Source organism: Lutzomyia longipalpis, chromosome 2 (genome assembly GCF_024334085.1).
Source record: "Lutzomyia longipalpis isolate SR_M1_2022 chromosome 2, ASM2433408v1".
Classification (NCBI taxonomy): Eukaryota; Metazoa; Arthropoda; class Insecta; order Diptera; family Psychodidae; genus Lutzomyia; species Lutzomyia longipalpis.
In genome coordinates this window covers 16,040,134-16,066,372 of record NC_074708.1, presented here as the reverse complement: position 1 = coordinate 16,066,372, position 26,239 = coordinate 16,040,134, and the positions used below count along the sequence as shown (strand labels likewise).

The 26,239-nt window shown below is 39.5% G+C and overlaps 9 protein-coding genes and 1 long non-coding RNA gene across 25 annotated transcripts in view; 4 read left to right on the top strand and 6 right to left on the bottom strand.

The window, feature by feature from the left end:
• LOC129790890 (high mobility group protein DSP1) overlaps nucleotides 1–7,863 on the bottom strand; it is a 32,602-nt gene extending 24,739 nt beyond the window's left edge. The window contains exons 1-3 of one of the 7 annotated variants that reach the window (XM_055828720.1): nucleotides 7,714–7,863; nucleotides 4,296–6,488; nucleotides 1,828–2,822 (exon numbers count right to left, since the gene is read on the bottom strand). In XM_055828720.1, coding sequence (XP_055684695.1) covers nucleotides 1,828–2,376 — 549 coding nt within the window. In that variant the 5' untranslated portion in view covers nucleotides 2,377–2,822; nucleotides 4,296–6,488; nucleotides 7,714–7,863. Of the gene's footprint in view, nucleotides 1–1,827; nucleotides 6,489–7,330; nucleotides 7,460–7,713 lie in introns of those variants that run through there. The other 6 variants (XM_055828723.1, XM_055828719.1, XM_055828718.1 and 3 more) reach the window with 6 other exon arrangements.
• A 2,559-nt stretch (nucleotides 7,864–10,422) lies between these two features.
• LOC129790921 (uncharacterized) lies at nucleotides 10,423–11,943 on the bottom strand. The gene is made up of 3 exons (XM_055828765.1): nucleotides 11,665–11,943; nucleotides 10,949–11,601; nucleotides 10,423–10,866 (listed from the first exon to the last, which is right to left on the bottom strand). The coding sequence occupies exons 1-2, from the start codon at nucleotides 11,826–11,828 to the stop codon at nucleotides 10,950–10,952; spliced, it is 816 nt and encodes a 271-aa protein (XP_055684740.1). The 5' UTR covers nucleotides 11,829–11,943; the 3' UTR covers nucleotides 10,423–10,866; nucleotide 10,949.
• Nucleotides 11,944–12,226: 283 nt separating this feature from the next.
• On the top strand, nucleotides 12,227–13,366 carry LOC129790957 (uncharacterized). Its single transcript, XR_008750640.1, has 2 exons — nucleotides 12,227–12,728; nucleotides 13,014–13,366. It is a non-coding gene; the product is annotated as an uncharacterized LOC129790957 (long non-coding RNA).
• Nucleotides 12,943–13,875, bottom strand: LOC129790923 (NFU1 iron-sulfur cluster scaffold homolog, mitochondrial-like). The gene is made up of 2 exons (XM_055828768.1): nucleotides 13,372–13,875; nucleotides 12,943–13,309 (listed from the first exon to the last, which is right to left on the bottom strand). Exons 1-2 carry the CDS (start codon nucleotides 13,829–13,831, stop codon nucleotides 12,990–12,992), a joined length of 780 nt encoding a protein of 259 aa, XP_055684743.1. The 5' UTR covers nucleotides 13,832–13,875; the 3' UTR covers nucleotides 12,943–12,989.
• Nucleotides 13,876–13,973: 98 nt separating this feature from the next.
• On the bottom strand, nucleotides 13,974–15,067 carry LOC129790915 (F-box/LRR-repeat protein 15-like). Its single transcript, XM_055828755.1, has 2 exons — nucleotides 14,246–15,067; nucleotides 13,974–14,174 (listed from the first exon to the last, which is right to left on the bottom strand). The coding sequence occupies exons 1-2, from the start codon at nucleotides 14,965–14,967 to the stop codon at nucleotides 14,006–14,008; spliced, it is 891 nt and encodes a 296-aa protein (XP_055684730.1). The 5' UTR covers nucleotides 14,968–15,067; the 3' UTR covers nucleotides 13,974–14,005.
• A 27-nt stretch (nucleotides 15,068–15,094) lies between these two features.
• Nucleotides 15,095–17,199, top strand: LOC129790851 (vacuolar protein sorting-associated protein 52 homolog). Its single transcript, XM_055828651.1, has one exon. It carries the CDS (start codon nucleotides 15,164–15,166, stop codon nucleotides 17,141–17,143), a length of 1,980 nt encoding a protein of 659 aa, XP_055684626.1. The 5' UTR covers nucleotides 15,095–15,163; the 3' UTR covers nucleotides 17,144–17,199.
• Nucleotides 17,120–17,809, bottom strand: LOC129790950 (thioredoxin domain-containing protein 17). The gene is made up of 3 exons (XM_055828805.1): nucleotides 17,699–17,809; nucleotides 17,515–17,610; nucleotides 17,120–17,453 (listed from the first exon to the last, which is right to left on the bottom strand). The coding sequence occupies exons 1-3, from the start codon at nucleotides 17,745–17,747 to the stop codon at nucleotides 17,218–17,220; spliced, it is 381 nt and encodes a 126-aa protein (XP_055684780.1). The 5' UTR covers nucleotides 17,748–17,809; the 3' UTR covers nucleotides 17,120–17,217.
• Nucleotides 17,810–17,880: 71 nt separating this feature from the next.
• LOC129790936 (coiled-coil domain-containing protein 43) lies at nucleotides 17,881–18,753 on the top strand. The gene is made up of 3 exons (XM_055828787.1): nucleotides 17,881–18,081; nucleotides 18,204–18,422; nucleotides 18,491–18,753. The coding sequence occupies exons 1-3, from the start codon at nucleotides 17,920–17,922 to the stop codon at nucleotides 18,722–18,724; spliced, it is 615 nt and encodes a 204-aa protein (XP_055684762.1). The 5' UTR covers nucleotides 17,881–17,919; the 3' UTR covers nucleotides 18,725–18,753.
• A 1,274-nt stretch (nucleotides 18,754–20,027) lies between these two features.
• The window catches only part of LOC129790817 (nuclear receptor coactivator 2), an 81,018-nt gene continuing 74,806 nt past the window's right edge, over nucleotides 20,028–26,239 (top strand). For 5 of the 10 annotated variants that reach the window (XM_055828561.1, XM_055828568.1, XM_055828560.1 and 2 more), the window contains exon 1: nucleotides 20,110–20,683. The gene's annotated coding sequence lies outside the window, so the exon portion shown is untranslated. Of the gene's footprint in view, nucleotides 20,684–26,239 lie in introns of all 10 variants that reach the window. The other 5 variants (XM_055828565.1, XM_055828563.1, XM_055828569.1 and 2 more) reach the window with 2 other exon arrangements.
• Nucleotides 23,472–25,135, bottom strand: LOC129790883 (uncharacterized). The gene is made up of 2 exons (XM_055828706.1): nucleotides 24,990–25,135; nucleotides 23,472–24,910 (listed from the first exon to the last, which is right to left on the bottom strand). Exon 2 carries the CDS (start codon nucleotides 24,902–24,904, stop codon nucleotides 23,540–23,542), a length of 1,365 nt encoding a protein of 454 aa, XP_055684681.1. The 5' UTR covers nucleotides 24,905–24,910; nucleotides 24,990–25,135; the 3' UTR covers nucleotides 23,472–23,539.

Below are 26,239 nucleotides of genomic sequence, written 5' to 3'. Positions count from 1 at the left end.
TCTCACGGGCTATTTCAGCATTAACCGATTAATCTCACCACCACCACTGGCAAAAGGCCTCACAATGGCCACAATGCCACACACAAGGAAAGATTATAAACAAAAGAACACAAAGTCGATGTATCTTTTGTTACTCCCCTTCCAAATTCCCAACAAAACGCCAAGAACAACGAATAGAAAATTTATAAGAGTATGTAAGTATATAATATATCTTCAACTGCTTCACAGACATTCCCATGCTATATATTTTCCATAATGTTGAAAACTGCCATTTTCTTTCAATTAAATACTTTCCCAATTTAGGGCGCAAAAGGGATAAAAGAAGGGGCGATGGGGGGGGGGGATGAGAAGAAGAATAAGGATTATAATAAGAAAAACTCCATCTGGTGGAGAAAGAATTAAGCACTTGGAGTCTTCCAACACAACGTGTGTGCTGCCTGTGTCTGCAATTTCAAAACTGATTGTAGCTGAAGATAAAAGGGGTGCTTCATCCATAAAGAATCTAGTACATTTTATTTTTTTCAATTTTTTTTAATAATAAAGTAGTTAAGTCAGTGAAAGACTTTATCAAAGATTTCATCAAAAATCTTTCCTCTTCATTAAACTTAAAAGTTGTAAGATTTTGACACAAAAAGTAATTTTTCAAAGTTTTTCATGGAAAAACAAAAATCTATAAATGACGAATTGTAAGAAAAGTAATTTTTAAAAGAATCGACCCCTTTTGTCTAAGAAATCAAGTTTAGAAAAATGTACTATAATATAAACTAAAATAATTTTTGTTTTCCAGAAGACCCAATGAAAATTTAAGGATGTGACTTTTAAATACTTAATTCTAAATATGTTTCAATACCTATTATAAATTTTGAATACATACTTTTCTACTTTTCAGTTTTACAATTTACAAATTGGTTCAAATTTTTTTTATTAGGGGTCAATTTATTTAAATATCTTTTCTTGCAATCTAAAAGTTAACGTAAGATTTGATTTAATATTGTTTCAGAATTGCTTTTTATCGCGCTATTAAAGATTTACTGTTCCAGAAATTCTTTCTAAAAGGTTTTTCAAAAAATCACGGTCCAGCTATTACCTAGTCCTATACAAACAGCTAAATGTAGAATTATGAGAGAAGCTTTTTAATATAATCATCCCTTATACTTAGAATGAAAAAACTGTGAAAGTGTGTGTGAGTGTCTTGTGAAAACCATGAGGCAAATACGTACATATATTTGGCTTACATTTAAAGTTTCATGGGTTGGGTAAGACGATATTTTTTCAGAATTAAAAAGTTTTCAAATTGTCTTATAATACTGCAAAAACCATTAAAATGACTAATACTGGCGTAATTAATGATTTCTTGACTTCTATGACTTTTCCTTATAAGAAAACATCACTAGAGTACGTAATCATGTACTGTACCAACGTCCCAGGTGAATCACAACAGTAAAGAGATAAATGAAGGTCAAAAACTTTGCCAAATATCTCAAGGAGGAACAATAATAACATTAACATTAAACATTTTACAGTACAGAATAGCAGTGTACTTGTAAATGAAACTGTTCTCTTTAACCCTTGAAATACTAAAGTCATTTGACAGTGCAGCACGCCTTTGAATAACCAAAATTCATTTCAGATAGTGTAAAATAGTATTTGATCGAAAATTTATAATTCCGCCGTATATGTACCTTGATAATTTTTTCAAGTTTTACTAAACTTTAGAGAAAATCAATAATAGAGAAAGGCAGACTTCTGTGTAAATTGTAAATACAAGTAGAGTAGAAATACAAAGACCCCTGCCCGCATAATAACATGCCCCTTTGAAGTACATACCGATGGTGGTGGTGTATGAACATTGTGGAGATTCTGTTGGTGCTGCTGATTCTGGTGCTGCTGCAGAGCATTATCGATATTCTGGCCACCCGGATACCACCATTGTGTACCCGGATTCCCCGACATGGACTGGGGATCACCTGGCCGTGCCACCATACCGCCCATGAGGCGGTAGTCATAGGCACCAACGGGCGAATTGCTCGTTACCACAGTCGTGCCGGAAATAGTGGTGGCGGGATTTTGGAAGCTGCTCGCCATTTTGTAGGAAAATAGTTGCTGGGTCGGTACCACAGACGCCGTACTCTGCGGCCCACGTGATTCATTGTGGGCTTGCTGCTGTGATTGCTGTTGCTGCTGTACAGCAGCCTGATGTTGCTGTTGTTGCTGAATCTGTGCAGCTTGCTGCTGTGCCAGCTGCTGCTGGTGGTGCTGATTGATGAGATGCTGATGATGCTGCTGCAACGTTTGCTGATCGGTTGATGTTATAGCTCCTGGCCACCATACAGCCTCTTCGCGTGTACCCCAAGCACCACGGTGGTGCTCCGACATTGTGACTTGTCTCTTCCTTTGGATCAGACGTATGGAATTTTTTTTGTGGGGGTGCGCTCCCTTTTTCTCACACTCCCTCCCCCTTTGCTGTGTGTGCTTCCACCACTTGGTATTTCAACCCAAAAATATATTCTTCTTCTATGCCTGAGCACTCTTCACCTCCCCCTCACAGAATAGCACACACCACTACACATACAGTGTTCTCACTAATTCTGCCTCCCAACACAGACACTTCCTTCTCTCCAATATTCTCTAAACTTTCCAGCTCAACTTCTGTGCCGCCTCCGTGCCTCACCTCCTTCTTCCTCTCTATCGTCGGAGCCCGTTTTTTTCCTCCTTTACTTCGTCTTCCTATCTCCACCGCCTTTTGCCAATACACTAATGAAATTCTTCCTTTTTCTCACACTCACATTAATTTTTGCTCCTCTTTTCAGCCCCGTTTTCCACTTTTAAACGATTTTTTGCGTGTTTTTTTTCTCTCTTCTCAACTCTCCCTTTGCCTCAATTATCCTAATTTCTATTTAATTACTCTTCACATGAAATTCTCTCCTTTTTTTGGCAAAAATGCCTTCATTTTTTTTTATTCTTCTTATAAACCACGCTACAAAAGAGAAAATGCACCAAAAATGCTTCGTTCCTTCACAGCGCACACAAGATTTTTTATTTTATAAAAGGTAGTATTTCCTTTCAATTCTCTTATTTACAGGAACTGTTTCTTCATCACCTTGTACCTCGTTTATTTCTTCTTTTCTTCCTTCTTCTTCACTCTCCCTCAATCTTTTTTTTATATATATATTTCTTCTTTTCCGGTGAAGATAAAACTCAATAAGCACACCGAAAAAGATCCTTTTCACGGCTGCTGTAAACCACCAAAAAAGCGTTTTTAATTTTTGCGAAAAAATGAGTTGTTCTTCAACGCGCGCGCTCTTCTTTCTTTCCTTCACTTCGGGTCTCTCAACTATGCCGTTGTGTTGGAAAAACGACTTTGGCGTTCGGTTGGGTCTCGGGATGTGAATTTTTCAACTATCCTCTAATGCCGTCCCGCTCGCACGCCTATTTTATTCTTCAGCGCACCCAGAAAAACACTCAGAACATCAACTAGTCGTCTCCCTCGCACCTGTGATTGTCCTATAAGAATGAGCCGCTGTGTAACTAACAACGCAATATAGGTCTCTCTCGCACACGCTAGCTATGATTCCAAAAAGCGCCAGTGAAAAACGCGCGCGCCACGATCTCTTTCCCCCTTTATTTGTACCCGTACGTGTGTGTGTGTGTGTGCTACAAATATGGATGGCAGATGGTCAATTTTGTATTGGTGCTTTTGGAAAATTTTCCTCTCACGTTCTTCAACCACCTCTAGTACTGTGTTTGTGTGAGCTTCCACGTGCGCGTGTATTAGTTGTGCCTTTGCAGTCAATATTGAGCGTCTACGGGCTTCTCTTTCCCTCATTTAGCTATATCGAGGCCGATGACGTCGTAGCAGAGTTCAATTTCAAAACGCACACAACCGCACAAACCCGAGGTGCTATGTTGCCAAACTACTTCTCCCGACTTCTTTTTTTTTACTCATTTTCTTTATAAATGCCACAAAACACATGTAGTCGTCTCGCTCTAGCACTTCGCTTCGAAATTCTATGGCGCTGATTTACGCATGAATTATTATATATTTTACCAGCACAAAAATGGGGGGTTTTCTCACGAGTTGATGTGAAAAAAACCAAAATATTCTTCAGGACTTTTATTTTTATTGCTCCTTCAGCCACAGCTGCTCTTGGATGCCCTGTTCCGCGGTACGACGGGTTTTTCGCGACGCGTCGAAAAATCTAGTCCTTCGAATTCCTGCAGTCTAACTAAATTCTAAAACAGACGAGGCGTGCATCACCCGAGAATAAATTTTCTTTTTTTTATTTGCAACTCACTTTTTCGCTGCTCTGTAGATTTTTTTTTGTTCTACAAAATTTTCCGCAGTTCTTTTATTTTCTTTTATTTTTGCAATTTCTGTAACCACACACACTAGTAAAGAAACTTTTAGATTGGACTAAAAGTTCTTCTCGTTACCAGCAGGGTTCGCGTTTTTTTTTTTCTATAGAGAGAAAAATATTTATTTTTCGTCTCTGAATTTTTTTTAAGTTGGAAGGTTTTCTCTTTTGAATTTTTCTTGTTTTTTTTTCAGATGTGAATAAAAATTTTCTTTAAAAAAAAACAAGAAAAGTCGCGGTATTCACGAAAAAAATGTAAACTGGGAAGGAAAATGGCCTGATTCAGCCTCTCCTTCTTTTTTTTTCTCAAGTGAATCTCACACAACTAATTTGAGAGGAGAGAAGCAAAGAGAAAAAAAACAGCAAAATTCTTGGAAATGTCCTTATGTCCTTTAAAAAATTATGCTCACAGTATGCTTCACAAAACGGTTTTCTTTCTCACACCTCAAACCGCATAGTGCAACATGCGGAGATTATTAATAATGGCTCAGATAACAAATATAAACTGGGGAGCGCGGCAAAAAGCCGTGCTTAGAACGCTTTTCAGTGAAGAAACTGACCAAACCACATATACGCACAATGTTCAGGCCGCCTTTTTTCTTCTCTCCCTTGTAGCTTCTGTGGCGTTCTCTTTTACCCACTCTTTCATACACTATACCCAGAAAATCCATACCAGCATCGCAAGAAATGGCAACGCTGCATTTTAAAATTTTCTCATCGGCACACACACCACCACCATTTTGTACATTTTTTTCTTTCATTTTATTTCAAAAACAGAACACCATGTTTGTGTCGAGACGTAAAATGGTGTAAGGGTGTGCTGTAAAGTTCAGTACTCACACACATACCATATCAATCAACGCCCAAATATGCTTGAAAACCAGCTTGCTGGTACACACATACACACATGTGCCAGCTACATTTGAGGCAACGTATAGAACAGGGACGCCAATAAAGAAAATGGCACCCAACGAATGCGCCCTCATAACGCAGCGGAACGAGATGAAACTACAATCATGGGGAACTCTCATCTCACCCCGCTTCACTGCGCCAACCATCTTAGGTGCCCCGAAGTCGCGCCGAAATGCTATTCGGCACTAATAACCGAACGCTTATACCGGTCTGGCCGGTCAATACGTGCAAAAGAGAGATGGAAATATTCCACACACACATACAACATTTTCATAATCATTACTTTTAAAAATTACATATTCGTATATGTTTGTGTGTATGTGTTTGGAACGCTCCCAAGTCTCTTGCGAGGGGGTTTGCATTCGACAAGGGTGAAGTAATGGGTATCATCTGTCTCACTCGCACCCCAAGCGCAATGGCCCCCGTTCCCGCAAATAAAATTGATACCCACCATCTTCAATTTCTTCTCTTTGTTGCTCCTTTTTTGCTTTTTTATTCTAACTCACAACCCTAGCCAGTTTCCATATTTTAATTATAATTTTTCTTTTTTTTATTTTTTAATATTCGTGTGAAAACTAAAATTTCCACATTTTTTTTCTCTCACACACTGGAAGAAAAATCAATTTTTATGGATAAATTACAAAATATCCCAGGGCTCAGGGGTTTTTGTCTCGCCCGGGCAAATGCTATTTGGGAAAACTTTCCCCTCTTGCAGAGTATACTATTTTCTTGAAAAATATTCCAACTAAAGAGTTTTTTTTCCACACAATGAGTCCACATGTGGAAAAATACCCTAAAAACTGACTTGAAAACATCTTTGACAAAAATAACGACAATTGAAGCATCTGAAGCGTAAAACCCTTCATTTTTTAACTTCTTCCATCACCTGCCTTGATAATGCTTGTTTTTTTATACTTCTCAAAACACCCCTCATTTATATTTTTCTGAGGCGTCTGCACAGACAAAATTAGATATTTTTCCTTTGTCTTTGCCTTAACATTGAAAATCAATAATGGGGAAGATTATGAAAATTTCTTAGTTTTCTTTTATTATTTTAAAGTAAAATACTTATTTAACAAAAATAATTTTCATATTCTTCTATCATCATTTGAAAATTTTATTAAGAAATACTCACAAGTCTTCCTGTCGATGCTTCTTTGTGATAAAGATCTTATCTTTTGTACCCGTTGAGTCCAAATTTAATCGTTCTTTCTAAGGATTCTGAAAATGAAACAAAAAAAATTTTATATAATTTAAGTCTCTTAAGTATAATACATTTTTTTCAAAGTTTCTTTTTCTCAAAATTTAAACAGTCGCACCTTTCTTAAAAAAAAAACAAAAGAAATAAAATCATAGGCATTAATACATTGAGGTAAAAATGGCGGGAAAATATGCCGGAACCGCGAAAGAACCCCAAGTGCATCAATGAAGGAGATTCCCAAAGTCAAATCCAGATACCGGCATTTTCGCGCCAATCGGCTTAGCTTTTTTTTCTTATTCTACCCATTCTCTTTTCTCTCTCGCTCTCTTGGGAGAAAATTTAGTTTTGGTTTGTGCCGACGTCGTTGTTATCCATCATGGAAGGCAAAATTGAAAGAAAGCGAGAGTATGACAAAACTCCTTTGCCAAAGATGCTTTCCAAATAAAAAATTAGCAAAAATTTAGAAAGAATTTTATCATAAAAAATTTTTAAAAAATTTAAGAAAAACCAACTTTAGAATATTAATACACTTTTGCACTTGAAAAGAATTTTGTGAAAATTTTGCAATAGAATGTTTGTTAAAAAATATTTCAATGCATTATCCGTGAATGCTCACGTCTAATAGTCCTGATTTACTAATGCTCCCAACTATTTTATATGGAAAATCACATTAAAATTGCCCAATAAAATCGCCAAATTGTCTCTCAAATAAAATTTCTCTCTCACGCAAAAGAGACACCTTTTTCCCTCAAATGCATCTTTTTTTCCTCACAGGCGCTCAGTATAATTTTTAAGTAAACATTTTGGCATTTTTTCACCCTAAACTGCATAATGTTTCATCACAGGTGCATGCCTAACTTACATGGTAACACAATTGTGTTGTAAAAAATGGGAAATATCAATTAATTTTCAGTGAATTTTGTGAAAAATCACAGCACGTATCACACTAAAAACACAAATTTTCTGACATCTCACTTGTCAGCCATTTGCTAAAGCGGCCCAATTGCAAGAGAAAGCGAGAGAGGGAGATATTTTTGTTTGAAGTGACATGAGAGGTATAGTGACAATGTATGTGGCGCCACCGGATGGTGGGTGCACAAAACAATGAAACCGCATATATGAAATTCAAGTATGGCAGTCGGAATATTGAATTCATTGGGACGACGCATACTACTTGAGATGGAAAAAACACTTTTTATGCATCAAATCATTTAGAAATCAATTAATAAATTCAATAAAACACACCTGTGATGTACCCCAACGAACAATTGATTCGAATCACTGCAATTTATCTGCACAAACACTTGAATATTTTGGTGTTTATTTCTTCTTGTGACCAAACTTCAAATTGCTTCCATATTAAAAGTACAGAGGAGAAACAATATAGGCGAGCAATAGGCAAAGAGGCAAAAGAAGCACTTTACGGCATTCACACACTAATACATATTGTAATAATGTATATAGGCATCCCGTTCGCACTACCATCTTCCATCTTGCTTTCACTCAGCAAAGTTCCATTTGCCAGTCGTACAAAAAACACCCCACACATCAAATCGACACGAATGACTCAAAATCTCATCCTATCTCTTTTTCGAAATACTCTTCCACCGCTCTGACGCATTTGTCCCTGCTGCTGAACAGAGATGGATAAGTCATTGTATTTATTTCGATTCTTACTCAAATAAGGGAATCTGGGGCTAAAAGTTACTATACACCCTGAAACCCTAAATAATTCCTACTTCCCCTAACTCAACTAGTTAATTCTGTATATCTTGCAATTTATCTAATTCAGTTATGTTAGCCTTTATTGGTTATCCTTAGAAGCCAGGAATTTAATTCGAATTATTTAACGAATCCTGATTACCCAAAAATTTTTTGAAAAATCAACTTTATACAAAAAATTGACTTTGGGATAATTTATAAGCTAGGCCACATTACAGGTAAGAAAAATACCTTTATTTTGTTTTACTTTTAAGGTCTGACTTATGTATTATTAATTAACATTTTCGAAATTTTAGCCTAGCTTGATGTTAAAATCTAAGATACATCATTCTGAAGTCAAAAAATTAGGGTCCTAAAATCGGTTTCATAATTTGATTTCAGAAATCACAAAAAAATGCAATTGATAAATAAAAATCAACCACGTATCATGACAAAACAGTCATTTTTTTAAGATTCCGAATTTCATTTTTTTAATTTGTTATTTCTAGAGCCCAAAAAAACACAAATATCTTGAAACAAAACAAAAAATTACATTACAATAACATATTACAAAATTACCAAAAAACTATGACTTTTTTTTAATCTTGAACCCCAGATTCCCCTATATTATAAAATAAATTTAAAAATACTCAATTGCGCGGCAGTTCAATTAGCACACTGTATAATAATATTAAACAAATATTGAAAGAAAGAAAATATTCTCAAAAATATAAACTGAGAAAATTACTTTTTATATTGATTTTCTACCTTTACGACCCTGACAAAAATAAAATCATTCTATGCAACTCTGCCAGAAGCATTCTAATGATGTTTTTCAGTTAGATATCAAGTGCCAAATTATAATACATATCTAACATGTAGATTTACAAGTTTATTCAGACGGAAAATGTATTGCAAATATACTAAGAAATGTCGTTGTTGGTTTTTCTTCACGGACATTTTATGCACTCATACATGCGCACGCAACGCCAATGGGCGAAAATAGGATAGAAAATGAAAAAAAAAACAGAGTATTATTTCAAAAAGCAATAATAATAATAATAATAATGTGACGTGTGTTTTGTTTGCGCTGGTGTGTATCAATGCTTTTTTGGTCATATAGTAGATTTTTCATCTCCCCATCTCATTCTAACTGGAGATACTAAATACTACATAGATGAGATGGAGAATCTCTATGACATGTTCTCTTCATCCAGAACACTTTAGAACTTTTAACGTGTACGTTTGTCTCTTTTTAGTTAATTTTCCATGCAAACGACAGAATCAACAAAACACAGTGTCGTCTAAAAATATTAGATCATCTCTAACATTGTCAAATTGCTTTTATATTTAATTCATAAAATCATTTTTATTAAGTATAAAACGCTGTCTTAAGATTAAAAGGAAATAGTTCATTCTTACCATTTTGGAAAGCCTAGACCGTAGTACTTCTCCTTAGGTTTGTGGATTTACGGATTGAAATAGCAATTTTAAGCCAGAGCTTTCACCCCTTCAGTGGGTCTTCTTCAGATGTTTTTCAGTATTTCTCTTAGGAACTCATCATCTTGTTAGTTTTGGCGAGATTTCCTTTGTTAGTGAATCCTGCATAATTTTTTTGTTGTTGCTAGAACTCCATATGTTCACTGATCACTAATGTCCTTGATTGCTTGGATCCTTAGAGATAGTTTATTGCATAAACAATTGTCATCTTATTGAGAGGTTACCTCCTTTCGTATTTATCCATTCAAATGATAATTCGATGAATTGTTCCATCAGGTTCCTTTCCATTTAGTTGATGTTATCACAAAATTGTAGTATATAGATCTGTCCCTTATCTCCAAAGTCCGACAGAGAAGGCCTAAGTTAGTATTTTAATACAAGACTCAAATGGAATAACGTGGTAAACAACATACGAAATTATAGGATTCTTACCACGCTATTCTATTGGAGCCTTCATTATCATTAGCCTTCATTCACACAGTTCGATGCGTTGCCCTGAAGAATCTGGATGAAAGGAACGTAAGATGAAATCTTGAAGACATTTACAAATTATGAGATCCATGTATGGAATTTTCTAGCGCAGAATATGGTCTCTTTCTTGTTTCTAAAATCTATATTTTTTAGATTTTTTTAAACAAGTCCTGAAAAATAAAAGATAAAAAAAAGCGAAAAAATATAAAAGATTTTTTTTCGCTATTGGTCTTTATCATTTCCATAGGAGCTACTCTAAATAATTAAAAAAAAACACGTAAGTTTCATGTCCTTCATGTAAAATAATGATTTTAATGGAATTCGTTTTTTTGCAAAAATAATCAAGAATAGGGGAGGGCGGGGCTAATAAAGTCACTTAAGGGTTTGGAAAAAGCCTAAAATATCATATTTCCTAGCTAGATAGAACAAAATCATCTGAGAAAGAGTTTTAGGGCAGTAAATTTCCTAATGAAATGAGTTATACATTTCGCTTTATCTATTTGGGAAATATAATATTTTGAGCTTTTTCCAAACCCTTAAGTGACTTTTTTAACCCCGCTCTCCCCTACCGATACGACTGTGTTGTAATGATCAAGGACTTATTGGATACCCAAATCCGGTTGAGATCTTATTTTTGGAAGTAATTCAGTTAATAATAATTTAAGGATCATTCTCTTCCTGAAGCTTGTATCGTCAAAGATAGGTGATGACAAAATTTTCAGAACACTGTTGAAGAAAATGGGAAATTCAAAAAGAACGATTTAGTAATTTATGATCAAAAGGATCAAAATATGGTTGTAAGTAGTACCTTATTTAAGTGTTGCTTGAAGGGACTTCATTCGAGACTCGGTAATGAGGCCCTGAATGTGTCCCATTAGTGGTATCGCATGCATCAATGGCATTGTCTTCAACTGGGCAGCCACACTTTGTCCAAAAATATCAAACTCATCCTGTGCCGGTGCGATATTTGGAGCTGTTGACGATGCAGCCCCTGAAGACTCCTCAGGTTCCGGAACATTTGTATACACTGCCTCAGTGTCCTCCTCTTGCACCACATCACAGCTCTCTTCTTCCCTCTGTTGCTCAATGTACTCAATGTAAACCTCCTCTTGTTCCGAATGTCCCGTCGTCTCCTCATACGGCATCGTTTCAATCTTCATCTGAAGTGGCTGTGGTACGTTGTCCTCCTCCTCCGGTGATATTTCAACATCATCCCTCATCCGTTTGCGCGGAAACTTCGAGCGTATCCTCTTGAGTTCCATTGGTTTCCGCGGTGTAATGACGGGATCCAGGAATTCCATTTCATAATACCACGATAGTGTAGGCTCGTGATTATCTATCTCATTCACTCTGTCACGCATTTGGAGGTACGTTGAACGCAATGCGTGAATTTTCTTCTTTACAGCCTCCATTGGCAGTTGGAACTCCTTGGCTAGTGTTCTGATGGCCATATATCGCATCCTGGTGCAAAAGATTAACCGTCAAATCTCGGGACTTATATGAAAGTTTCAATGTTCTACTCACGCCTTGTCATTGTAGTCAGGTATGCCAACATTCCAGAGGCACTCGTGCTGCCGATATGCCCGGATGAAATCAAATGTCTGCGTCCTGCTGAAGCGCCCCGTTTGTTTTTTATCATTTTCCTGGATTTCAACGACACAATTTCGCGGATATTTTTCGGATGCCATGAAAGTTTCCCTCGCAAGATTTCTTTCCTCGCACGCAAATTTTCACAACTTTCTTGCCAGATTTATCGTCGCTTCAATTAGCAAATGCGTGATGTACTTGTTAACCCTTTCGCGTCCAACATGAAACATAAAAAAAACATTGAAACGCGCTCTTTTATCACGATATTTAATCTATGGATGTTTTCAGAGGACTTTTCTGTTAGAATGTCTTATTCTTTGGCCACTTTTGCGTGAATTTGATGCATTTGTCACTTGAAAATACATTTGAATTCATAAAAATTTGGAAGTTTCACGTTTAGGTCTACATATGACCCAAAAAACGCGAAAGGGTTAAAATAGATAAAAGTTTATGCTGGCTTAGATGGCGCTTTGACTGATCAACTTAACCCCAAAATGCGCGCATTATAGCGTTTATAATCTAAATCTAAAAACAATCAAAAACTACGATTGTTAGATAAGAAGACTTCAGTTTTCTTCACACTACGTCTTCGGGATGAGTGCCCAGCGCACTTTCAGCTGCTAGCCACAAAGGATGGGACTGGATTGAGGGTGTACCATGTGAATTTGGATCACAATCATTCCCTCGATCCAGTCCTAAACGACATGCTGCCCCGCAACAACCACCTTAGGCGCCAGATGCAGAGGACTGCCTCCATCCTCTTGCAATCCACCCTCCCCCACGGTGAAATATGCAAATATTTTCAATTGAGGACGGGGAAAACCATTAATGAATTGAACCTGCGCAAACGCTACACCACCAAGCACAGGTTCAGCCCCGTCCTCATAAGCCAAACTGCCACAGAGGTGGTTGAGTGGCTGAGGGTGGCGGCGCTTCAGGAGGAATAATGCGTGGGAGGGAGGAAGAAAAGGACTATGGAGCCTGATAAGGATGAATTGAAGGTGAGCCGACAAAAATTGTAAAATGAGCCAGAGAAGAGGCCTTATTCAGCGACCAAGAAACCATTGAAATCTTTAAATTTTGTACTGAAATTGCAAGATTTTAAGCAAAGTTCAAGGGTTTCTTGGTCGCTGAATAAGGCCCAAGAACACTGAAATTTTCAGCATGGATGATTCTGCATATTTTCCCATACCCAGACCTACAATAAACCGCATAAATAATCAACAATTCTATTTCGTCTATTTTTTGGTCAATATAATTGCTCAATCTTTCTCCTTGACTTTCAGATTCTTCTCCAGCGATTCAAAAACTTTGTCTGAAACTTCATCCGATGGCTCTGACACCTGCTCAACAGCCACAACTTCCGGGATGTAGAATTGTAACATGTTCTGCACACCATTCTTCAGGGTGACGATTGAACTTGGACAGGAAGAGCATGATCCTTGCATTTTTAGCTGAACCACCCCATCTTTGTAGCCCATAAAAATAAGATCTCCACCATCTTCCTGCACTGTTGGACGGATTCGTGTGTCCAGCAACTCCTTGATCATCATCACAGTCTCATCGTCATCGTCATTAATTTCTTAATCAAATTGAATTCCATTAAATTCATAAATAAATTTAAGAAAGTCTCACACAACTTACGTGTTTTATCACTATTGGGGGTAGCTCCTGTGAGAATTGGAAGGCCACTGGCAAAGAAATCCATTATTACTGCAAACAATTCGGCTTTCAGGATGCCCCATTCAGCTTCTTCCGTCTTGGAGATTGTAATAAAGTCTCCCCCGAAGAAGACTGCTTTGACGCCTTCAACGCGAAATAGGAGTTTTGCCAGTGGACTTCCGGTAGCACTGCCGATTGATGGGAAATCCATAGTGTTGCCCGTACCGAGAACATCCCGTCCAGGAAGAAATTTCAAGCTGTCGGGATTTGGAGTTTCCTGCGTTTGAATGAACATACCTCGAATGGGCATTATGTGGAATTTATTTCGTCCTGCGAGAAGCTTCCTGGGTATTTGTGAGGAACTGATTGTGGTGAATTGTCTGGGAGTGTGACGAGCCCCCAGGGGGACTAATTTGAGACTTCTCAGGAGATTTCTTTGCATTTTTTCCACTAATATCAACAATTTCGTCGTAGAAAACACCGTGGAGATCGAGGAGATGGCAACTAGATGAAGAAGAAGATTTAATTTGAATTGTAACGTCTTTTGTATGAGAAAAATGTTGGAAGAAAAATCATAAAAATTATTTAAATCCGGTTTATTTCGATTTAATTATACCTAAAAATGTTCTAAAACACCAGCCAAATAGAAAGGATGTTTCTCGTAAGAATTTCCCGTGAATATAACGCCGATCTTTCTATCCCTGAGATACTGAATGGTGTGTTCGCTCAAATTATTCCTACTTGTGAATAAATACTTAATTTTAGAGCATTTTTCCGCAATATTTCTGCAAAAAGTGATAAAATTACAAGTTAATTAATTTGTTTAACTCAAATTTAAAGTGAAGAAGCAACTCACAGAACGTCTTCATCGTCAATTTTCTCATTCCACCTAACATCCAAGTTTTCCAAGTTTCTGCAACTTGTAGCAATTGTACGGAGGATTGATTTAATATCATTATATCGGGACATTCCACAGAGGAGGATTGTCCTGAGATGTGGTTGACTCGCAAAGAAGGCATTGAGGCATGTTGTGGAGAAGTTGCATTGCGAGAAATTCACTTCAATGAGATTATTATTGTGCAATCTGAAGGCATCCAGGCCAGCATTGGAAAAACGCGTATTTTCCACCATTAAACTCTTAAGTTTTGAGCAATCTTTGCTTATTGCCTGGAAACCCTTTTCCGTAATGTCACCGCATCCAAGGAGATCAATCACCTCGAGATTTGTATTATTGGCCAGGAACCTCTGCAGAAGTTCATCCTTCATCCACCAAATGTCTATTAAGTGAATTTTCTGGATATTTTTGCATGATTCAGCCAGTACGTGGAGCGCTGGTAGGACCTCGTCAATATCCCTACTAATCTGCCAGCTGCATACAGTGACAACCTTCCTCCCAGCCATTATCTTGTCCACCAAATCCTTGCATTTTCGTGAGCAGCATCGAAGGATGAATAAATCTTGCAGCGTGAGGTACTTTGCAAGGTGATTGACGAAAAAATCCTCAGCGGGCAGATCAAAGATATTCCTCGGTTGGGTAATATTGAAATATTTACACTCTTTTGCCTCTTTTGCTTCCATAATGGGAAAAACTGAGATTTTCTTCGCTTTTCCTCTGTTTGTTTGTAAACTTTTTTTGACGTACGTTTTATAAACAAGAAAATTTCCTAACCTCACTTTTGCAAAATGGTGATTTCGTGGTGAATTTCGATAAATATTTGACAGAAACGAATGAGGTTAGGTTCAACAAAGAAAAGAAAAATAAATTGTAAAAAAAATGTCGAATTTAGTGGAAAAATTGGATGACGAGGAAGTTCAGGAGATCCTGAAGACAGGAACAGACCTTCGGCAGTATTCGCAACAGATTGAGCGTGAATTCAATGAGGTGGAGAATCGTTCAATCAATGATTACATCAAGGAGAGTCAAAATATTGCAAAGCTCCACACACAAATTGGGGCTTGTGATGAGATTCTGGAGCGAATGGAGAGTATGCTGACCAATTTCCAGGATGTCCTCAGCAACATAAGCACGGAGATTACGTCTCTGCAGAAGAAATCAGTCTCAATGTCCGTTCAATTGACAAATAGACAATCTGTCCGGGCACAGCTGTCGCAATTTATTGAGGACATGGCAATTCCGGAAGAGATGATTGCAGCCATAATGGAGACACCAGTTGTGGAGAAGGATTTCCTCGTGCATCTCAATCAGCTGAATCACAAATTAACCCTCGTAAAGGAGTTGAGCTTCAAGGAATCCGCCTCTGTCAATGATGTGCGGGAAGTGCTGGAGAATCTCAAGATTAAAGCAATGACAAAGATCCGGACGTATTTGCTGGAACAAATTTACAAATTCCGCAAACCCATGACGAACTACCAGGTGCCACAGAATGCAATGCTAAAGTATAAGTTCTTCTTTGAGTTCATCCTGTCGAATGAGCGGCAAGTGGCTCAGGAGATCTGTGGCGAGTACGTGGATACAATGGGAAAGATCTATTTTAGTTACTTCAAGAGCTACTCCTCGCGGCTGGCGGCTCTGCAGTATGAGGAAGCTGCCTCTAAGGATGATCTAATGGGTATCGAGGACACTGTCAACAAATCTCTCTTCACCAAGACGACATCCCTGAAGAATAAGAGCACAGTGTTTACGATCGGGAACCGCGGAGATGTTCTCAATCAGCAACTTGAAGCCCCCATTCTCGTTCCACATGCCCAGCAGAAAAACAAATACCCCTATGAGGCACTCTTCCGCTCTGAACAGTACGCCCTGGTGGACAATGCATGCCGGGAGTACCTCTTTGTGACGGAATTCTTCATGGTGCGTGGCTCACAGGCGCAGGAACTCTTCAATCAAATCATGGGACGTACCCTTTCGCTGCTGATTAAGAATGTCGAAACATACATCCAGGATTGCTTCGATTGCATCGCAATGTTCCTCTGTATTCACCTCATCCTGCGCTATCAGCTCATGTGCCACAAGCGCTGTGTGCCAGCTCTCGATAAATACTGGGATTCCCTACAGGCTGTCATCTGGCCGAGACTCGAAGTAATCTTCCGTGCCAACATCCAAAGCGTCCGGGATTGCGATCCAACCAAGTTTACGCGTGAAATGGGGCCTCATTGCATCACACGGCGCTATGCAGAGTTCTCAGCAGCCATTGTGGGCATCTCTGAGCACTTTCCCAATGAACTCATGAGTCGATTGCTGCTGGAACTGCAAAATGAAGTGGAATGCTTTATCCTGCGCATGGCGGCAATCTTCCCATCGCGAAAGGAACAGCTAATCTACCTAATCAACAACTATGACCTTGTCTTGGGTGTCCTCATGGAACGTACGCGGGACAATAGCAAGGAAGCCGAAGCATTCCGGGAACAGCTGTCAGCGAGAAGTGGGGAGTATGTGGAGGAAATTCTAGCGCCTCATTTTGGGGGAATCATTCAATTTGTACGTGAATGTGAACCAATGCTGGAGAAGGAACAAATGGAGGAACTTCGACGGCAGGAGCGTCGTTCCCTTGCTCTGGTGGCGAATTTTAGTTCAAACTGGAAGACAGCCCTTGAGGAGATAAACAAAGAGGTTCTCCTGTCATTCCCATCCCTCGTCACGGGGCAAACACTCCTTCAGCTCGCCCTCACCAATCTCCTCCAGTACTACCATCGTTTCCACAAGCTCCTCACCCCCAATGCCAGGACGCAGCTTGTCAACATTCACGTGATTAAGATGTTTATCAAAAAGTATAGTGGATCATTCAATATTTAATCACACATATTGTTTACACTGAAATATCCGGAAATGTATATTTATTTGCGTATTAACTGAGTGTTTGTAGCCCTTCAATCCTCATCGCAAAGGAGCATCTCTACAAGGTCAGCATTTGAGCATTTCTCACCATCGAGTCGCTGAGGAGACTTCCACCTCAGCAGCGTGGGGAGGAACACGAGATGAGTTCGTGGATCCTTGCGGAAGGGACAATTCAAGTCCTTCCAATAGGCACGTTCTCCTACGTCCACATGGATGAAATGTGTCTCCTCAGGAGCCTTCTCCAGGGCACTCATGACCACTGGCTCCGCTAAATTAAACCACAAACATGAAAAACTCCTCCAGCAACCCGGCAAATCTTCAACAAATACCTTTCACACAGTAAGGGCACCAACTCTCGCCATTCTCCTGCTTTCCACCGCTGAAAAGAATATGAATTGTCTTCCCCGATGTCTCCAGCTCATCCACTTTCCCACAAAAGAGAAAAAAATTCTTATCAAATTCGTCTCAAGAGCAACTTCGCAACAACCTTGACGCAATTTTATGACTCCTTACCGAGTTTCGTAAACTCCTCGTAACCCTTGACGTGATGTTCAACTACCATCTTGCCTTTCCGGATGATTTGTGAAAAGAATCGAGCTATTTTGACGGATTTTTTCGACGAAGAAAGTTTCTCCGGCAACCAAAAATGAATAATTGAGAAAAAAACAAAATTGGAATGGATAAACCCTACAACGATATACCCGTCAAGGCAAAACCTGTCAAGGTATATAAACATGGCAGAAGATTTTGCTTCCTGGCTCAAGGAAAAATTGCACAAAATAAACACGGATGAATCAATTTACGGGCCCTACATAACGGGAATACTAGATGGGGACGCAGAGGAGCAGTTTGAGGAGAAAGTTGGTGCCATTGAGGAACTTCTGGAAGGGATAATTGTAAGTTTAAAATTGCGGGGCAGTTTCTTACTATAAAAGGACAATTTCCAGGAAGGACTTTCTTTCCCCGAAAATCTCATTACAAACGGGAAGTATTATTAAATAAAATATCCCCCTTTCAGGATACAGATGTAAGATCAACGGCAGAGGAAATTGTGAATAAGTGGAAATCCTTCAATGCTGAGCCACAGGAGGAAAAGGAAATTGCAACAGAGGATGTTGATACACGTCTTGCACGACTCCTAGAGTCAAATGTGGTCACGTCCACTGTTCAGCGACGACAGACATCCGAGGAGTCTCAGATACGCTCCAAAATATTAGCACAGTACAGCCAAGTTGCGGTAAAATGAAAAATTCCGTGCTAAAATAGTTTTCAAGTAATTCTAATTTTCATTTATTCTTTGCTAAGCTCTCTGACGAAGAGGATGATGGGGCCCCGAGCACATCAAATGGAGATGCGGAACTAGGGCGTAACACCAATGTGGAGGCTGTGCAGCAAATGATGCGAGAACGCCGGGAACAGGCAAAATTGGAGAGTCAAAAGAAGAAGGAGAAGGACAAGGAAGATCTCAGGAGGCAGAAGCAACTAAGGGAGGAGAAGAAGGAGAAAAGAAAGAGTGTCAAGCAAGAACGCAGACGGTAGCGTTAAAATAAAATTTCATCATTGCAAAATATTGCAAAATTATTTGGGATGGAAAGCTGTGTAAACCTTTCACTGTGCACTCTGAAGCATATTAAATGTAAAACTATCGTGAGAGGTGGACCAAGGGACCGGCATAGACTGGATGTCTGTGGATTAAATGAGACTTGGCTACAGATAATATGTTGACATGTCGAATGATATATCGGCCGAAAGTTCGCGTATAGTTATGCGTATAATCGCTTTCTTCCTACTGCGTCCTGAAAGGTCTATTGTGGTAGAATCCTCGGTTCTTAATCATCATTATCTGATATTATTGAAGATCGTTATTGCCCAAGCCGAACGACAGCTCGTGGTAATTTCTTTTCTCATTGATCGGAATTAATGGTCAAAGGGTAGGCAAATGTTTCCAGAGGGTTATGTTTGTGAAACTGGATTTGTGTACAGATTGGAAAATCATCTAGGTGTTACTTTCATTCCCTGCATTTTGATGCAAGAGAGCCATTGCCTTTTAGGTGGGTGAGAGTGCATCTCTTTCTCTCAATTCAACAATCTAACCAACGTGTACCACTGTGGATCCAACGTTGGCCAGCAGGGGCATTTTCATCTCTATTTTTCGGCGTTCGCTTCCGTATGCCTGAGAGAGACATACCCACAGCTGTGGATACAGCATGCTTTCTCGGCGAGCACAGTACATTCGGCGTATCCAGATACAAACTCCTATCCCATACGGGCGGCACCGTCTGTATTCGAACCAAGGACTATGGACACAACTCGAGTGTTCTATCCACTGCTTCCTGGGCCCTCTTGTTTGTTTCTCAAAGCTTATTGGAATTTGTAGCCGAATTTCATCCCAGATCTAGATTTCTCGGTAGTATAGTGGTCAGAATCCTTGCTAGTCTCTCTGTAAGGCGTCCAATGTTTATGAAACTTGATGTATTCGAAGACTTATTTCATTGTTCGAGTATTAGCTTCACTTCCGACGGTAGTTAGTTGGTCATGCGGAATGAGTAGGTGTAACTCGTATGCCCGATTCTCAGTCTGGTGAGGATGGTCTGGAGTCTTCTGCACAAAGCTGGATGGGGAAGATTCTGATGGTCACTTTAGAAACCTTTCAGTTTGTTATTCTTAAAAATTTTTTTGCAATTTTGTTCGATCCACTTGCGTTTGTAGTGTCTGGTCGACCAGATAGAGATATTGTACTGTCCTCCACTTCCTTCCTGATGGCCGCAATCCTTACCAACTCATTTTCACGCTTATTCGACTAATTTTATTGAATAAAACTGGATCAAGCTCTAATGCTTCAGAGGGGAAATTCCCCTGAAGAGTAGACTAGTGTTTTTTCCTAGGTTTTGGGCGATTGGGCCGGGTAGTTGGGGTGTTTCCCGAACGCGCGAAAGCTCTTCTGACGTCAGTCAACCTGTCAAATCGTGCTTTTTCGTCGCGTACATTTTTCCAAGAAATCACCGTGAAAAATCGCGATAAATCCCAATTATTGTCCAGAGACACATGCAACAGTGCTCCCGGATTCCATCGAATATACTGTACGGAGTGGATTTACATTCATTTGTGCAAAAAATCCCGTGTTGACGGCGCTTCGGTTCTTTTCTTTTAGAGTGCGCGCGTGTGTGTGTGTGTACCATTAAGAAAATCAGTTGATTTTTCTACCGCACAAGGTAGTTTTTCCGAAGGTGCAATGCCAACAGTTGATTTGAGAACAACAAGAAAAGGTTGCGCAAAGTGAGGAAATACCCAAGCACGGGGTTGCTTTTGGGTGCGGGTGTGTTTGAGGAAAAGTTGGGGTGGAAAGTGCGAGTGAATTCTCGTTCGTGAATGTACTGCAACACTGTGTGGCCATTTTGTGTGGATACCCCCAGCGTTTTTTTGGCAAACATCACGGCTAGAAAGTAGACGGAGTCTAGCCAAGCTTTTTTCTGATTAGTATGTTAAAAATTCACAAAGGTAAGTCACCCAAATATCCCCCAAGTTGATTTGTTGTCGTCCATTTTGCCATCCTTGCCGTCCTGACTTGACTTTTATGGCGATCCGCGTGAGTGAGATACCCTCTGTCCCCCAATACCGTGTGCACGGGTGCGAGTGAGATGGCACCACAGTGCCACTTCTGATTCGAATGTCAACCTTCAAAACACAGTGGAGTCGCATGTGTCTGTGAGGAGATATGTGTATCGATATGCGGGGCTACACTAGCGCCGTCATTTTTGCGGTCAAATTGGACACACATATTGGGCTTTTGCTAGACACATACATCTGTCTCGCTTCCGTGCACGCCCTCTGACCTGCCACATTTTAGTCTCGTAACATGGTGTTGTCCCTGTCGCACCTGTATTTGTCTCGCGAGGAGAATATATTGTTTTGTGCCACAACAAAAGGCAAGATGACGAATTTTTCCACCTCGAGAGTTTTGCTCCCCGACTTTTGCTTCTTCACGTTCTTTTCCTATTCCTTCATCATTCTCCAAACCATGTTGATGGATTTTTGCAATTTCCTCCACCTGTGAGCATTTTTCCTTTTATTGGCGCCCGAGGTTGCTCGACTGGTCCACTAAAATCGATTAGTAGACAACTCTTTAGATAGATTCCCTGCCCAAGTGATTTTATACACTCATCGAGCCCATTTAGCTTCACCTGGAATACCCTAAAGAATTGTTGAAATTAAGAGAAAAGATAGGAGCCAATGAAAAAATCTCTTGGACAGGGAAAATCTTCGAGAAAATGTATAAATTGTACTCAAGGTCATTTTGGGTGGATTTCGTTGTGAGATTTTTGAATTCATTTTGTGGGATAGGTCATGCGCGCATGGAAGTGAGAGTATTGAGAGAGAGAGAGTGAGATGTGTCCAAAAGGAAAACTTCTAAAGGATTCTGGCTCTGGTCAACAGAACATCTCTTTCTAGAATGTTCATTTACAGCAAAACAATTTTCCTTAGTTAATTTTTGTTATTTATTGTTCATGTCTTCATTATACAAGTTATTTCACTAAACGTGAATCTGTTGCTGCTCTTACGTAATTAAAATGTGGTCATGTACAAGGAAAAAGGATTTTCAATACATACATGAATTAATTTTTCAGACTTATATTTAAGAAATAGATTTAGTCAAGGAACTAATGTAAGATTACTCCTACATTCCAAGCGGCAAGGACGTGTCGACACACCTCCTGTCGCAGTCACTGCCATCACAACACTCACTGTCCCGACAAGGTTGGCGATCGATGTCCCGTTAATCCGCTCATACCTTACTGTTAACCTTACATTCGGCCACTCCTGACTTCAGGAGCTGCCCTCAGCGACCTTGACGTCATTCTTCATGTTAGATCCCCGCTTCTACATTCGTTGTAATTGCCTCCCTGAACTTCTCTTGCTTCGTACTATTCCAGACTCCCTTTGATCTTTCCCTGCTCGTCTTATCTTCCTCTATTCTCATGTATTCTTGTACCCCTCTTGTTGCCATCTTCTGAACTGTGCTCTGACTCTCATTATTTGCCGTTAACCGGATCTTCAATTCAACCTGTCTCCTTACTAATTATTCTGTCTCTATCTGATCGTCGTTGTTCCTGTATCCTACAACTCGACCTAACTTTTTATTTCTTTCCTTCAGGATATTACAGAATTTCCTTTCTTTCACTACTCTCTCTCTAACACTGAGTACACTTCTAATCCGTTTATTGGTTCCTGTTTCAATACCGTTTTTCAACCCCTCGGCCACTCCTGACATCAGATGCTATGACGCTCATTCATAGATTCTGCTTCAACTAACTCTCAATTTTGTCTTACTTCTCTCTTTCTTGGCTTCGACTTATTCTGGACACGTCTTGAACTTAACCAAGGGTGTACCAGAGTGGCGCTCATTCACACATTCTACTTCAACCAACTCTCAATCTTTCTTGTTCTCTCTTTATTGGCTTCGATTTCTTCTGCACACATCTTGAACTTAACCAAGGGTGTTACAGATTGACGCTCATCAAGCTCTGCCTCAACCAACTCTCAATCTTCTCTCTTCGTTGCCTTCTACTTCTACTGGACACGTCTATAACTTAACCAAGGGTGTTCCAGCATGAAGTTTTCTCGCAATCTCTACTTCGACCAACTCTCATCTTCTCTTGCTTCTTTCTTCATTGCCTTCTACTCCTTCTGGACACGTCTTGAACTTAACCAAGGGTGTTCCAGTATGAAGCTTTCTCGCAATCTCTACTTCAACCAGCTCTCATTTTCTCTTGCTTCTCTCTTCATTGCCTTCTACTTCTTCTGGACACGTCTTGAACTTAACCAAGGGTGATCCAGCATGAAGCTTTCTTGCAACCTCTACTTCACCTAACTCTAATTTTTGCCTCGCTTGCATTTCTCTACTAACTTCAACTTTCTGGACACGTCTCGGACTCAACCAAGGGTGTTTCAGCCTGAAGTTCTCTCTATTCTTCCCTTCTTCATTCAACTCGATTTTTTTTCTTACTCTCCCTTCTTCACTTGACTCAAACTTTCAACGGCCCTATGCGAACAGATAAATTTACTTTTCCCCATTCCAAGACTTCCCTACAATTCTCAGATAATGAACTTACTTTCAGATTCTGTTAAAACAATCTCGCTTTTTGATCTACTTCTGTAACATAACTTTTTTTTAAAATATTAGTTTACTGAATTTACTACTTACTCTGCAACTTCTGCTTTATTCCCCTAGTTTGTCTGAACTAACCCAAATATTCCCTTTCGTTTCCTATAATAGTAAAAATAGAAATTGTCATTGCCACCCCCAATTTATTTGAGCATTGTTTAATTTATTTTTATGACAATTTAAAGGCGTAACTATTTCTCTCCAGTAGTTTTCTTGTTTGCATCCTTCCGGACATCCTCTATCTGCATCGTTTTGCCTTGTCTGACGACTCGTATGTCTTCCTTTCCCAGAATATCAAGGCCGACAATCACTGGAATGTCTTGAACTTCATCTGGTACGACATGGACGGTTGTTTGCCTTCGCACCTCGTCAATCGTAACCCATACTTCCGTTTGCCCCACGGTCTGGCATTGTCCTGCGAATCCTCTCAGCGTTGTCGTTCTCGGTTTAATCTCTACCGCCAGAGCTTCTACATTGGATTTTCTGATTGTGGTGCAATCACTCCCTTGATCAATGTAAGCCCAGAGCTTTTTCTCGTTAACTTTCACCTCCTTGTAGTTCGGATTTTCCTTTTTCTCAACTTCAATTATTCTCATGTTGCCCATATGGATCATCTTTGAGTCTCTCTCCTTTTTGCCACAAAATCTTGCTATGTGACCTTTCTCGTTGCATTTGAAGCACGTGATTTCTGCCTTCATGTCTTGTTGGTTGTTTTCTCTTTCATGGCATTCTCTGGCTGTCTGACCAATTTTCCCGCAATTGTAGCAAGATACTTTCTGCACCTGATTCCCATCCTGGCTCTCTTGTTCAGGCCGTGCATCGTTCTTTCCTCCCTTTTCTTTCCCCCCTGATTCGCCAATTTCGTGTTTTCTCATGGCTCTACGAATATCCTCAGCATCTTTGATTTTCTGGAGCAATTCCTGTGGGGAGTCGTAGTTAGCTCCGGCCACCATACCGATCAATTTCTCATCTCCCAGTCCTGCTATAATGTACTTTGCGATCGTCGCATCATCCAACTTTATCTTTTTCCCTTTCTGTCTCATTTCAAAGAAGTACTCGGTTACAGTTTCATCTCGCTTCCTCTTTCTCCCTTGAATTTCTTCAATTATCCTTCCTACATTAATCTTCTCCGGAAAAGCTTTCATCAGTTCCCACTTAAATTCATCCCACGTCTTCGTCTTTGTGGTTGAATGCCACTTCTTTGCGGCTCCTTTGAGCCGAATTGACGCATACAGCAGAACTTGTTGATCGGTCCATTCGTAGATCTCCCGCATGGATTCTAGATTCTCAATCCACTCTTCTGTGGTTGTCTCATCTTCCCCAGGTCGGAACGCCGGGATCAAATCTTTAATTTCCCCACCAGCCAGCCGGAATGTTCCCACTTCCCTTGAACTTGATGAAGATGTGCCCCGTTTGAGCGCTTCATTATCCTTTTCCAATTCACGGATCTTTTGCCTGTAGTGTTTAATCACTTCTCCCTGTTCATCTCCTCCCATTGCTTCTTCATCGTACTCCCGGAGCTCTCCTTCCTCCAAATCGATTTCTCTTCCATCCATTCTAACCTAAAATTATTCCATTCCAATTATCTCCAAATTTCTCGAATAATCCGAATGACTTTTCCTTTTTATTCTGTGTACTTACTTATCTCTCGCTCGATTTTTCTTCTACTTTCCTTCTGAAACTCACTTTTTCCTGTTATTTTAACTAAATTCCTCGCACTTCGCCTTTATTATTTTTTTTTTCCCGTGAATTCAACAATGACAATAACGACAATAAATTGACATTTCACTCGGTGCGGTACCGACTGATGTCGAACACACCCGAGTGCATTCGCGCAATTCCCGTTTCCCGATACCACCTCTCGAAACAATCTTCCTTTTGCATGCATTCTCAAGACAATTTATTTTATTTCCCTATTAACTTTGCTCACATTCTTATTATTTTCACATTACACTTTGCTTCTATCCCTAAAATAAAAACTTGTTCAATTGCAGAGAGAAAGAGAAAAGAAAAAAAAATCTCTATTTTTTACATCATTCTCCCGGTTCCCGCTCTTCTGCTTCCCGCTCCTCTTTGCCGCCATTTTATTTATTCCGCGCTTTCTCTTTATTTCTTAATCGCCTACCTTTTCCTTTACGTCTGCATCCCCTTTGAACTCCTTCCACTTCCTTCTGCTGCAGAGTCGCATCCCACTTCTGAAATGTAAGATTACTCCTACATTCCAAGCGGCAAGGACGTGTCGACACACCTCCTGTCGCAGTCACTGCCATCACAACACTCACTGTCCCGACAAGGTTGGCGATCGATGTCCCGTTAATCCGCTCATACCTTACTGTTAACCTTACACTAGTTTCGGTTTATATGTATCTTAACGTTTTACCTAGATTACGACTGAGGTTCACTAATATGTCTATCTTAAGGACCTTAGGGACCGATTTAGCTACATCTAATCTTAAAACCTTAGAGGTCTGACCTTAAACATTTGGGTCTGACTTGGGAAAACTTATGCTTAGCCTGTGAAACTTAGGCACGATGCGTAGAACTTAAACCTAGCTTAAAGAACTTAGACCTTGTTTAAGAAATTTAGACATTGCTTAAAAAATTGGAGCTTAGCCAATTAAAACTAAGGTCCAGTTTAAAAAAAATGTGGATTGACCTGAAAAGCCTAGCTTATGAAACTTGGGACCTAAGAAACTTAAACTAGGCGTAACGTTTCCATATTTTGATAAAGGATCTGAAATCTTAAAACTCTTAGACATCATTTAAAGTATCATTAATAATTTTTAAAAAGTAATTATTTCATTTTGTTATAGTTCAGCTTGCACCTTTATTCAGTTAGTTAACTATGTAATTTTTGTATTACCTAATTATTTATATTTTTACTTTTCGAA

Coding starts and splice junctions, on each gene's coding strand:
- LOC129790936 (XM_055828787.1), top strand. CDS start 17,920: ATGGCAGAAGATTTTGCTTCCTGGCTCAAGGAAAAATTGCACAAAATA. Junction 18,082..18,203: donor AACTTCTGGAAGGGATAATT/GTAAGTTTAAAA, acceptor TCCCCCTTTCAG/GATACAGATGTAAGATCAAC. Junction 18,423..18,490: donor CACAGTACAGCCAAGTTGCG/GTAAAATGAAAA, acceptor TTCTTTGCTAAG/CTCTCTGACGAAGAGGATGA.
- LOC129790851 (XM_055828651.1), top strand. CDS start 15,164: ATGTCGAATTTAGTGGAAAAATTGGATGACGAGGAAGTTCAGGAGATC.
- LOC129790921 (XM_055828765.1), bottom strand. CDS start 11,828: ATGGCATCCGAAAAATATCCGCGAAATTGTGTCGTTGAAATCCAGGAA. Junction 11,602..11,664: donor CCTGACTACAATGACAAGGC/GTGAGTAGAACA, acceptor CTTTTGCACCAG/GATGCGATATATGGCCATCA.
- LOC129790923 (XM_055828768.1), bottom strand. CDS start 13,831: ATGCAAAGAAATCTCCTGAGAAGTCTCAAATTAGTCCCCCTGGGGGCT. Junction 13,310..13,371: donor CCCCAATAGTGATAAAACAC/GTAAGTTGTGTG, acceptor AATTTGATTAAG/AAATTAATGACGATGACGAT.
- LOC129790883 (XM_055828706.1), bottom strand. CDS start 24,904: ATGGATGGAAGAGAAATCGATTTGGAGGAAGGAGAGCTCCGGGAGTAC.
- LOC129790915 (XM_055828755.1), bottom strand. CDS start 14,967: ATGGAAGCAAAAGAGGCAAAAGAGTGTAAATATTTCAATATTACCCAA. Junction 14,175..14,245: donor ATTGACGATGAAGACGTTCT/GTGAGTTGCTTC, acceptor CACTTTTTGCAG/AAATATTGCGGAAAAATGCT.
- LOC129790950 (XM_055828805.1), bottom strand. CDS start 17,747: ATGGTAGTTGAACATCACGTCAAGGGTTACGAGGAGTTTACGAAACTC. Junction 17,611..17,698: donor CGAGGAGTTTACGAAACTCG/GTAAGGAGTCAT, acceptor TTTGTGGGAAAG/TGGATGAGCTGGAGACATCG. Junction 17,454..17,514: donor GTGCCCTTACTGTGTGAAAG/GTATTTGTTGAA, acceptor GGTTTAATTTAG/CGGAGCCAGTGGTCATGAGT.